The sequence below is a fragment of the Hordeum vulgare genome, chromosome 4H (genome assembly GCF_904849725.1).
Source record: "Hordeum vulgare subsp. vulgare chromosome 4H, MorexV3_pseudomolecules_assembly, whole genome shotgun sequence".
NCBI classification, from domain to species: domain Eukaryota; kingdom Viridiplantae; phylum Streptophyta; class Magnoliopsida; order Poales; family Poaceae; genus Hordeum; species Hordeum vulgare.
Window position 1 is genome coordinate 300252 of NC_058521.1, and position 12602 is coordinate 312853.

The following is a 12602-nucleotide window of genomic DNA, read 5'->3' on the forward strand; positions in this document are numbered from 1 at the left end:
CATCCTGTGTTGCATGGCATGGTATGGTCTAAAACAGGACCTAAGCATGCGGTGAGCCATAGATGATGCATGGGTTGCAAGTGCCAAATTAAGTGAAACCAGGCGCACGACATGGCATGGCATGGCATGCAGCCGTTGCTGCCAAAACGCTCCTGCCTGCATCTGCATCTGCATGCATGCATGCACGTCGTCCGTCCGTCCTCAACGCCCGTACGTCGTTGCTCCATCCTTCCCTCCGGCCGGCCTAGCTAGCTTCCATTCGATTTCTCTTTTCCCCTTCCCTTCACTTCCCTGGAACTCCAGGAGCAGGAGGAGAACGCATCATCTGTTCTTCTCCCTCCTCAACATCCATCCATCCATCCATCCATCTTTTAAATCAATCAAATCTAACAACACCCATTGCCGGCCGGCCGTGCAGTGATCGTCCATCATGGCGGCCGCCCGTGGCCGAGGCGTCCTGCTCGCCGTCCTCTTGGCGGTGGCGTTGGCGTTGGTGTCGGTCGGCGCCGACATATACAAGCCGACGGACTCCATTCTGGTCGACTGCGGGTCGGACAAGGAAGGGCAGGACGAGGACGGCCGCAAGTGGACCAGCGACAAGGACAGCAAGTTTCTCCCCGACGGTGGCAAGTCGTCCATCACGGCCACCGCCGACATCAATGACCCGTCGCTCCCCTCCTCCGTGCCCTACATGACGGCGCGCGTCTTCCCCAAGGAGACCGCCTACACGTTCCCCGTCTCCGACGCCGACCGGCACTGGGTGCGCCTCCACTTCTACCCGGCGTCGTACCACGACATCCCCGCCGACCACTTCTTCTTCTCCGTCACCACCTCCACCGGCGTGACGCTGCTCCGCAACTTCAGCGTCTACGTCACCGCCAAGGCCCTCACACAGGGGTACATCGTCCGGGAGTTCTCCCTCCCTCCCTCCACCACCGGCTCGCTGTCGCTCAAGTTCACGCCCACCGCCATGAACAACGCCTCCTACGCCTTCGTCAACGGCATAGAGATCCTGTCCATGCCCAACATCTTCGCCGACCCGGCCCAGCTGGTGGGCCTGGGCGACCAGACCCTGGACGCCAGCGCCGGCAACATGCAGACCATGTACCGGCTCACCGCCGGCGGCTCCTACATCCCGGCCACCAAGGACTCGGGGCTGTCCCGCGAGTGGTTCCCCGACACACCCTACATCTACGGCGCCGCCACGGGGGTCACCTACGAGGCCAACGACACGGTCCCCATCAAGTACCCCAGCCCCGCCGCCGAGTACCTGGCGCCGCAGAGCGTCTACGACACCAGCCGCCACATGGGCCGCGACGGCAACGTCAACAGGGTCAACAACCTCACCTGGGCCTTCGAGGTGGACGGCAACTTCACCTACCTCGTTCGCCTCCACTTCTGCTCGCTCATGGAGGACAAGATCAACCAGGTCGTCTTCAGCATCTTGGTCAACAACAAGACGGCCACCACCACCGGCAGCGCCGACATCATCGCCTGGGCCAAGGAGAAGAACCCTGACAGCCCCGGGAAAGGGGTGCCGGTCATCAGGGACTACGCCGTGTTCACGGCCGCCGCTCCGGCCGGCGCCGACAGCGTCCTGTGGGTGACGCTGCGCCCCGACCTCACCACCACCCCGCAGTTCGTCAACGCTTTCCTCAACGGCCTGGAGGTGTTCAAGACGAGCGACGCCTCCAGCAACCTGGCCGGCCCGAACCCGGACATCTCCAAGATGCTGGCGGAGGCGGAGGCGGAGGCCGATGACGTGGAAGGGGAGTTCAGGGAGAGGGCGAGCAACGTGGGCGCGCTGATCGGCGGGGCAGCGGGCGGCGCTGCGGCGTTCGGGCTGGTGGCGGGCTTGTGCTTCGTGGCGTACCAGAGCAAGAAGAGGAAGGAGCTGAGCAACAGCCGGTCGCACTCGTCGTCCGGGTGGCTGCCGGTGTACGGCGGCGGAGGGAACTCGCAGACGAGCGTGAGCAAGTCGTCGGGCGGCAGGAGCGCGGTGACGCTGAACCCCAACATCACAGCCATGTGCCGGCACTTCTCGCTCCAGGAGATAAAGTCGGCGACCAAGGGGTTCGACGAGTCGCTGGTGATCGGCGTGGGCGGGTTCGGGAAGGTGTACCGCGGGGTGGTGGACGGGGACACCAAGGTGGCCATCAAGCGTAGCAACCCGTCGTCGGAGCAAGGGGTGCTGGAGTTCCAGACGGAGATCGAGATGCTGTCCAAGCTGCGGCACAAGCACCTGGTGTCCCTCATCGGCTGCTGCGAGGACAACGGCGAGATGATCCTCGTCTACGACTACATGGGGCACGGCACGCTGCGGGAGCACCTCTACAAGAGCGGCAAGCCGCCGCTGTTGTGGAGGCAGAGGCTGGAGATCCTCATCGGCGCCGCACGGGGGCTACACTACCTGCACACCGGCGCCAAGTACACCATCATCCACCGCGACGTCAAGACCACCAACATCCTCGTCGACGACAAATGGGTGGCCAAGGTCTCCGACTTCGGCCTCTCCAAGACGGGGCCGACGGTGCAGAACCAGACGCACGTCAGCACCATGGTGAAGGGCAGCTTCGGGTACCTGGACCCGGAGTACTTCCGCCGGCAGAAGCTGACGGAGAAGTCGGACGTCTACTCCTTCGGGGTGGTGCTGTTCGAGGTGCTGTGCGCGCGGCCGGCGCTCAACCCGAGCCTGCCGCGGGAGCAGGTCAGCCTGGCGGACCACGCGCTCAGCTGCCAGCGCAGGGGCACGCTGGAGGAGATCATCGACCCGGTGCTGGAAGGGAAGGTGGCGCCCGACTGCCTCAAGAAGTTCGCCGAGACGGCAGAGAAGTGCCTGTCGGACCAGGGCGTCGACCGCCCCTCCATGGGCGACGTGCTCTGGAACCTCGAGTTCGCGCTGCAGATGCAGGACACATTCGACAACGGAGGCAAGCCGCCCGAGGTCGACGACTACAGCAGCAGCTTCACAATCACACCGCCGTCCATGGAGGAGAGCCTCGCCGCCAACGCCGCCGCGCTGTCGCTCATCAGCGAGGACATGGACGAGGAGGACATCGCCAACAGCGTCGTCTTCTCACAGCTCACGCACCCAACCGGACGATGATCCCTTAGCTAGCCTGCCGCCTCGATCCAGCTTCACTTCACTACACTTGACTTGATGATGATGATGATGATGGACGGACGTCTCGATCGTGTAATTAAGGTGTAACAGATCAGATCGAATGTGTTGTACGTACCACGAGCAGACACAAGACATGCGTGCATGCAGAAGTAAAAAGGCCCGTACGTCCATCGATCGATCGGCCGGGGTGGGTGCATCGGAGACTGTGTTGTACGTACCAGCTGTGCTATCTATACTGTATGTATGTTCCAAAATTAGTGTAAAACAAAACTTGTAATACAAACTCGAGTGTTCTTCGACTCTGGTGTGGTGTGGCCAACGGACGGGGGTGTGTGATGGATGTAAATGAAAATGGGATGAACCAGTTAAAAAGCGACCACCAGGTGATAATATTCAAGACCACCGACAGTCAATCGTCTGTGTGGGAATAGGAGATGTCGGTCGTCCTCCTCTCCTGGCGCGGCGATTCTCGCCGCCGGCGCCACCGTCTGAGCGGGCAGAGACAACCGAGCACGTGCTCATCTCCGTGCGTGGCAGCCATGTACCGCCACGGTCCCTTGACCCAGGGGTGCTCGGACCCAAACCTGTGTCGCACACCGTGGTCGAGCCGCTTGGGGGCCCCGATGCTACAGGGAGAGAGAGCCTTATCTACTCATACCGTCCCCCACCACCAACCCCGCACCACCCGCTGCCACTTTCACTTCCGATCTCGATCTCGATTCCCTCTTCAGCCACTTCTAGAGCTCTCCTAGGGTTTCCGCTCCTAGGGTTTCTTCTACCTTCGCCTGGTGGGAAGGAAAAGTGGGAGGGGATCAGCGATCCTTCGCTCAGGTGGCTGCTTCGCCTCCGCGGCCGCAGTCCATGGCGGGACGTGACGGAGGTAATCGGTTCAACCGTGGAGATGGGGCGGCGGAAGGGAGAGTCGGGCGTGGTGGCGGCCGATATGGGCGCGGCGGTACCCGCGAACATGGTGGTGGCGGCGGGGGCCGCAACTTGGTGTGGATGCGCGACAACGACGAAGGCGGCTCCTCCAACATTGATCCACGCCATGGGTCGTCCGACAAGGCGCGGTGGGATGCTGCGGTGATGGAGCAAGGAGATCCGTGCGGATCTGAGAAGTGGGGCGACAGCACCATGGTTGCTGGAGCAGCAGGCGGGAAGCAACCCCAAGTCCAAGACCGTCGTCATCCTACTCCTGGCAAGAGGAACACCGCCCCACTAGTGGGTGGTGCTGAGGTTTGCATTACCTGCAAGGATCCAGGTCATTTGCCTGCATTCTGTCCTCGTTCTGTGTGTGGTAGATGTGGGAATCATGGTCACCTGGCATCGGTTTGCAACACGATGCTTCCTTGGGAATGTGTGGCTCCGATGTGTGGATTCCAGGCTAGGGGAAAAGGTTTTTTCTATATTCATGATCACAGTACTCCGAACCAGAACACTTATAGGAATCGGTTCATTGTCATATCTGTGGTGGAGGGGCAAGCGTCTGGTAGACAGTTGGAGGAGTTTTTTAATGCATATATTAACACAAACTGGAGATGTTCTGCTAGGTCGATTGGGCCAAAAACCTTTGTGATGAGATTTCCATCACCTAGGGATGTTGATAAGGCTTGTTTTGCTGAGAGCATGCATGTGAAAAGTTGTGGGGCTGTGATTAATTTGAGGAAGTGGTCAGAATCTGTGGGAGCTAAAGGCATACTTAACATAGCTTGGGTTAATATCAGTAATATTCCTTTGGATAAAAGGCATGAAAAAACATTGCATATGTGGGTTCATTGGTTGGGGTCACTCTGGAAATAGATAAAGCTACTATAAATAGACCTGAATCAGTCAGGATTAAGTTGGGCTGTAGAGATGCTGAAAATATTCCTATATCTGCTAAAGGAGTTCTGGGGGGGCATTTCTATGATTTTTTCTTTTCTGTGGATAAGATTCTTGTGAAAAATCCTCCTAAAGAACAAATTAATGTGCAAATGGAGGCATTGTTCGAATTTGCTCGGTCTTGTTCTTCACGATGAAAACTCATCATCTGCCCTGGTTAGATCAGGTGACGGCGGGGCTTTAGCGTTGTCCCTCTTTTGAAGGCTTTGATGTCGGTAAATCCTTCTTGTTGTATTGGTGATGTTAAGAGATGGTCAGTGCGAATTATCTCCCCCTGAGTTTTTCCCCCTAGGTTTACCCAGGGTTCTCTAGTCCTCTAGCGGCTCCCGTCGTGAGTTCCCCCGTTCGGCTATCAGTTGTTCCCTTGATTCCCCTATCCTCTCCATCACTGCCCACCATCGCCCCCTTTAATCGTGGCTGGTGTGTTGGACCTAGGGTCTGGGGGTCTTCAACTCTTTAGAGTGTTTCAGATCTTGAGATGGCAGATCCGACAGAGGCGAGTGGATCCCAGGCGCAGCAGGAAGATCCAAGCAGCCTGATTGTGCGCCTAACCCTACAGGATGATGAGGTAGATGACCTCGTTTGAGAAGATGAGGTGGATGCAACAGAGATTCAACCAAAGTGGCTGGCCATTGGCCGTCTGTTATCCGGGAAAACCTTCAGCCAAAGTGTCCTTATTGCCGATATGAGGGCTGCTTGGAACCCTGCTCAATCAGTGGTGTCAAGGAGGATTAACCCAAATTTGTTCTCGATCCAGTTCAATTGCCTAGCTGATTGGAACAAGGCCATGCATCAAGGGCCTTTGGACTTTAATGGATACGCTTTAATCCTAGCTGAATATGATGGTCTCTCGAATCCGGAGAAAGTAAAACTTGATAGGCTGGAAACATGGTGTCAGATCCATAAGTTACCTGACGGTGTTCTGAAGAATAAGAAGTTTCTTGAGAATCTCGCGAAAAGAATAGGTGAGGTTCAGGAAGTGCAAGTGACACTGTCAAACGGCTTTGTTGGTGAGTTCATCCGAGTGTGTGTTAAAGTGGATGTGTGCAAGAAGTTGACCCAGGTGGTAAGATTTACAAAATCAGGTGAAACAGAACACTACTTGATGAAATTTGAGAAGCTTCCTACATTTTATCATGCATGCGGCATTATGGGACACTGGTATGAGGAATACAGGACTGGTGAGCATGACACTTCAAAATTTGAGTGGGGCCCTTTCCTTTTGGCTACACGCCGAGGAAGAGGAGGAGGTCGAGGGGGCCGAGGTACTGGTCGTGGGTACAATAATTTGGATGACTCTGATGAATTGGGAGGTCGGGGCCGTGGAAGAAGAGGTGGAAGAACTGGGGGAAAAGGAAGAGATGAGCCTAATGATGATGATCCAGTTAGGAATGGTACTTCGGAGAAGGATGAACCACCTAAAAGGACATGGATTGAAGTGTATGACCCAAGCAAGAGCTGGCGCTTTAACGCGCAAAATGAACATAACAATGCAAAAATAGATGGAAATTCGACTCTGATGGGGAAAAGGAATGCTACAGACCTGGTGCAGAAACCAAAGGAGCCTCCAATCCCCTTGCCTACAGGAACCGGATTGGTGGCAGAGAGAGTTGATCTATTTGATGATAACATAGTGAATGATAATTCAGATGGTATTTCTGGAGGTAAGGAGGTTGTTACACCGCAGAAATCAATGAACAAAAAGAAACCGAGAGTTGATGATTTGGAAATTGTTTAGTCTTTGGATGATAAAATATCGGTGGCCTCTATTATGGAGGCTGACCGGGAATCATGGAAACGATAAGTTGGAACTGCCGTGGACTCCTCGGAGGCCCGACGGTGCGCTCGCTTCTGGACTTTTAGAGGCAGCACGACCCAGATGTGTTTTTTTCTCTCCGAAACACACCTGGATGCTGACAAGGCAGACAATTTGATGAAAAAGCTTCAAATGGATCACAATCTGGTGGCTCCTAGTAATGGAAGAAGTGGAGGTCTAATATTAGTGTGGAAGAAGGAGGTGAGGATCTACTCCCGGACTACGACATCTGACTTCATTGATGTTGATGTTGAGTAAGATAATGGGAAATTTTGGCGTCTAACTGGGATCTATGGGGAATCTAGCTGGGACCAAAAAGAGAGGACCTACAACATACTGCGAGATTTACATAGCCAAGGCAATGGCCCTTGGATCGTATTGGGTGATTTTAACGAGATATTATTGTCATCAGAGAAAGATGGTGGTATCCCTAGACCGGGAGCAAGGATGAAGGCTTTTCAGGATGCTCTGGTGGACTGTTCGTTTGAGGATATGGGCTACGAAGGGGATCAGTTTACCTGGTTTAGAGGAGGACTAAAGGAGTGATTAGACCGAGCAGTATGTAATGGAACATGCACTCACATGCATCCTTTCGCTGGGCTCCGAAATCTTGAGTTAGGTAAGTTTGATCACCGACCTATTTATTTGGATACAGAACATCTTGCAAATATACAGTACTCCCAGAATAGACAAAGGAAATTTGAAGCACAATGGCTTAGTGAGGAGGAAGTAGAGGACATTGTCCGAAGTGCATGAAAGAAGGCCATGCATAATGGACTATGCCCAAACTCAAAAGGGAAGTTGGACCTTGTTCATAAAGAACTACACACGTGGGATAGGAAAGTGCTCAAAGGACCGAGAGCCTGGATCAGGAAGGCCCAACGGGAGTTTGAACGATTGGCGTGAAAACCGTCTTCAATGGAAAACATGATGAAAATGAAAGAGTCGGCTGTGAAAATTGAAAACTTGCTGGAACAAGAGGAGATTTTCTGGGTGCAGAGAGGGAGAGCCAAATGGCTACGCCATGGGGACCGCAACACAACACAACACAGATGTCGTCATGATGCAGCGCGACGACATCTGCCAATGATGGCCCCCTCCGGAAGGCACGGGGTAACATCAAAGATGCAGCGCGACGACATCTGTCAATGATGGCCTCCTCCTAAAGGCACACGGGCAACACCGAAGATGCAATGCGACGACATCTGCCAATGATGGCCTTCTTCGGAAGGCACACGAGTAACATCAAAGATGCATCACGACGACATCTGTCAATGATGGCCTCCTCCTAAAGGCACACGGGGAACACCAAAGATGCAGCGTGACGACATCTGCTAGTGACGACCTCCTCCGGAAGGCACACGGGCAACATCAAAGATGCATCACGACGACATCTGTCAATGATTGCCTCCTTCGAAAGGCACAAAACCAACATCAAAGATGCATCGAACCGTTCCTCGAGCTTTCCTCCTTGGCGTCGAACTCCCTATCAGAGCCCACCGATGCCAAGAACCGGCTTCCCCGGTCGGGCTCCAACGGGGAAAAGGAGACTAGTGGCATGTCGAATCACAAGGCAGGCCATGTGAAAAACGATTTGCTAGCCTATCACTCTTGATATCCTCCCACTCTCTCGCTCTCTAACTTAGAGAGAGAGAGAGAGAGAGAGAGAGAGAGAGAGAGAGAGAGAGAGAGAGAGAGAGAGAGAGAGAGAGAGAGAGAGAGAGAGAGAGAGAGAGAGAGAGAGAGAGAGAGAGAGAGAGAGAGAGAGAGAGAGTTGACTCATTCATGCATTGATGCATGGGTGCATGACCACTCATCTCATTCCATCAATTCAGATTTGAGAAAGAGTCCATAATGTGTGGAGCAGACCCAGCTGTCCATTTCATCTCAGCGGTAATAAAACGCACATCGATCCCAACGGCGCAAAAACAGGCTAAAAATAGGTGCTAATTAGGCGGGATTTGGTGCCTATATTCATTGCAATCTTGTCTGGTGTTAGCCGGAGCGGGGAGATTTAGATTTAGATTTAGATTTAGATTAGAGATAGATAATAAGGTTATGGGCAGCCTAATTATAGGCACAGCGCACGCATTTTCCTTCCTTCTTCCTCACACCGCGCGCCTGCCTGCCTCAAATCCCATCCATCATTCCATTCTCCTTCTCTCTTAGTAGTACGTATCTAATTTGAGAAAGAAGAAGGAAGAAGAAATGCCAAGAAGCACGGACCGCCGTCCAATGCTGGGGTTTGGCTGCTTCCCCGCCGTCGGGGGCGGCCGGAGGCCCCCCAAGTCCCCGCCGCTCGTCAATCTTACCTACGTCGACGACGGCTCCACCTCCACCTCGGTCTCGCCGCCCTCCTCGGCCTCCACCTCCTCCCCGGCCTTCCTCGACGAGGACGACGCGGACGCGCAGGCCGACGTCGGCGGCCTCTCGTCGGCCATCGCGTCCCGCCGCCTCTGCCTGGCGCCACCCGGCCGCTCCAACTCCATCGTCGACTCCCCCGAGGGCGCCGCTGCTCCCTGCCACACCACCGTTGAGGGCGCGGAGGCGGAGGCGGCGGTGCGGAGCGTGATCATGTCGACGGACGCTCCGCGCGCAGAGTTCCTCAAGTCGATGCTGGAGATGGCGGAGGCGCTGGGGCTGGACCCGCGCCGCGGCGCCGACCGCGCGCGCATGCACGACCTCCTCTTGTGGTACATCGCCATCAACGACAGCGACACGCTCAGGGACATCCTCGGCGCATTCACAGAGCTCCTCTGCCTCCTCAACGCCGCCGATAATACCACCACCCACGGGAACGGCGACGGCGACGGCACCGGGATAACTCCACCGTCGACGGCCACAGCAGACAGATAATCAAACGGACGGACAGATGATAGATGGGCACGAGCGCGAGAGGCGTACGTTAGCCATGCATGCATGCGACGGGAGAGGAGATGATCGTACGTACCGTACGTTAGTCTAGACTGAGACTAGACGCAGCAGCAAAGCCGGGTCGTCGTTAAGTGTAACAGCATACCGTTTTTTCAGTTAGTGTAAAAAATGAAAGAAAAACTTGTACGTAATATACTCCGTACATATATACTCCTCCAGTGTTCTTTCTTTCTTCAACTCCGGTGTGATGGAACTGGAGTACATGACACATACTATACTCCTAGTAAGCAATCCAATAAATTGAAAAAAAAAGGTCCGGTGTGATAGAAATGAGATGAACACCCAAAATTACAAAATCCGGGTTGCAAGAAAGCGTGTGTGCATGCCTTTATTTATGGGCCCCAATGTGGACAGCGAACGTGGTGGCTATGCTCATGGCGGCGAGGGGTGTTGCTGGCAATGGCAACACACACATCTGGATATGGATATGGAGGCTTGTACTCATCACGACTGTCCTTGGAACCTCGTGGTGGCACAAGTGAGCTGCCAAGTAAAATCTCCGCGCTTTTCGTCGATGGCGGAGACACCCGTGGGTGATGCTATTTTCTTGAGGATGTCAGGGTTTCGAATGAAGACACTTGTCCGTCAGTGACTCGGCGGCACCTAACACCGTTTTTCCTCTTGAGGACGCTATGGTTCTCGAAGAAGACCCTTGTTCGTTTAGGACTTGGTGACATCTAGCATTGCTTTCCATCTAGAGGATGTCGTTATGAAGCTTTGGTGTTCTAGGATGTGTCCTCTTGAGGACGCTATGGTTCTGGAAGAAGACCCTTGTCCGTTTAGGACTCGGTGACATCTAGCGTTGTTTCCCATCAAGAGGATGTCGTTATGAAGCTTTGGTGCTCTAGGGTGTGTCGTACTAATAATCAAACAATCATGTGTTATCTTGGGATCTATTTTGTAAGAGGACCATCTCCCGACCTTGTATTGGTTGGTCATGTACTTCTGAATCGTAAAGCGGGGTGAGAGCCTATTTTGTGGTAATAGTCAATGAAAGTTCGCTGAAAGGGATGGCACTTGCCAGCAATTTTGATGGCAATTTTAGTTAGCAGGCATGGCAACTCCACTGCAGTTCTGTTTTTTCTTAGAAATTGTTGCAATCTTCACGACAACTGAAACTGCCATCAAAATTTTCACAATTGCCAACCCACCCAACCAAAGTTCATTGATTGTTATTTATGGAAAATGCTAGAGTCGTGCACGACGAGAGCCACAACAACGCGGGTGGCGTATCTTCAATGTTGGTAGTCATCGCTAGATGCAAAGGTTGTACTAGCCCTCACCCTAGTTGAACTAAGTCATCCACCGTGCTGGACTCAAGGTCCACCATGGCAAAGCCAGATATATACCCTAGGTCTCAACTCGTTGATGGCGAGCCCGCCAAAAACTGTAGGTTCGTGCGGAATAAGTAAAACGACAAAAACATGCAACAAAGAACAAAAACATATATAAACAGGTTTGCTATGGATGAAAATTGAAAATGTCATTGGTAAGTCCTACACTATTTAATTAGTTAAACAAGAAAATGAAAGACAAATTCACACGGATCTCTGTGTAAAGCCAAATACACAGATGATTGACATATTAGTCATCGCGCGGCTTTACTGAGTTAATTAATTATTAATGTTGTCTACTGGTATGATAGATAGGCGTTGTCGGTGATTGTTACGCATGCGTCGACCTGTGTCAGCATGCATGAGAAACAAATGAACTTGCTTCTCTTCCTTGTATTATTATTAATTTGACCAAGAAGGCAAGACAGACATCTAGCTATGAATTTGACCTGGCAGTGATCTGTTTTGGATTTTGAATCCTTCCGTCCGTCCGTCCGTCATTTCGGTCTAATGATTCATTTGACGTAGAATAGTAGGGTTGACAAATGCATGAACCCGTTGCCTGAGCTGCCGCTATATCACCCTTGCCACTTGGAGTGTGCAACTCCTCCTATATACTTATAGACTCTAGTATTATTAGATGAAGAAAAAAACGATGGATGGAATAACACCTCCCTTGACTATATATATATGTAGGAGTATAGTTAGTTTGATTTGATCACAAACTATGTACGACTTGGACTGCAGGTAATAGAAAGTTTCTCAGTCGGTGTTCAAAGCCATAGTACTAGTACATTAATTCGTGCAAGTGGGAGAGCTTCATGCATATACTCCGTCCAACATCTAAGGGGGAAAAAGTCAGTTATTTCTCTAAAAATCAGAGCAGAATATGATTGTCTTGTGCCCGTAGTCTTGCCTCGTGTTGCGACATACCGAAATCGACAGTGGTGTACGTGTACGTACGCCAAGATATATAGACCAAAATCGTCGAGACGTAGTGTTGTAATATTAATTTGCATCCATAACGGAAGGAAATAATTATTGGCGAGAGCAGATGGAATGGAATGAAATTGGACCGGTACCACGCATCAACTTCAAAACTTCAACTTGCACTGCATCCATCAACACTACACTCGAAATATCATATGCGCATCCATGACTGCCAACAAATACATGTGGAAGGAATAGTCCGTTATACTCCCTCCGATCCATATCAATTGTCGCTGACTTATTACAAACTAATATGTGAGCAAACATGAAACAATATAAATATAGGTTAAAAAAAACACATGGAGTAGTACTTTAAGCAGTATCGCTTCTTCATGGAACGGGGACCAGATGGCCTCGGTCTAGGCAGAAGAATCAAGACATGATGTTTTATTTTTTTGAATTTTCTCAAGTGATGATTGGTGTCGATATGGTAGGTGTTGTAACTTGTTTATCATCGTTTTGATAGTTTTATAATTTCTATTACTCTAATTTCAGTTTTATGACTTTGTTAACTTATGGATGG

General features: G+C 52.2%; 2 protein-coding genes across 2 annotated transcripts; both read left to right on the forward strand.

The window, feature by feature from the left end:
• Positions 1–297: 297 nt before the first annotated feature.
• Positions 298–3378, forward strand: LOC123450659 (receptor-like protein kinase ANXUR1). Its single transcript, XM_045127800.1, has one exon. The coding sequence runs from the start codon at positions 431–433 to the stop codon at positions 3104–3106; it is 2676 nt and encodes an 891-aa protein (XP_044983735.1). The 5' UTR covers positions 298–430; the 3' UTR covers positions 3107–3378.
• A 5651-nt stretch (positions 3379–9029) lies between these two features.
• Positions 9030–9878, forward strand: LOC123450660 (transcription repressor OFP12-like). The gene has a single exon (XM_045127801.1). The coding sequence runs from the start codon at positions 9030–9032 to the stop codon at positions 9675–9677; it is 648 nt and encodes a 215-aa protein (XP_044983736.1). The 3' UTR covers positions 9678–9878.
• The last annotated feature ends 2724 nt before the right edge of the window (positions 9879–12602 follow it).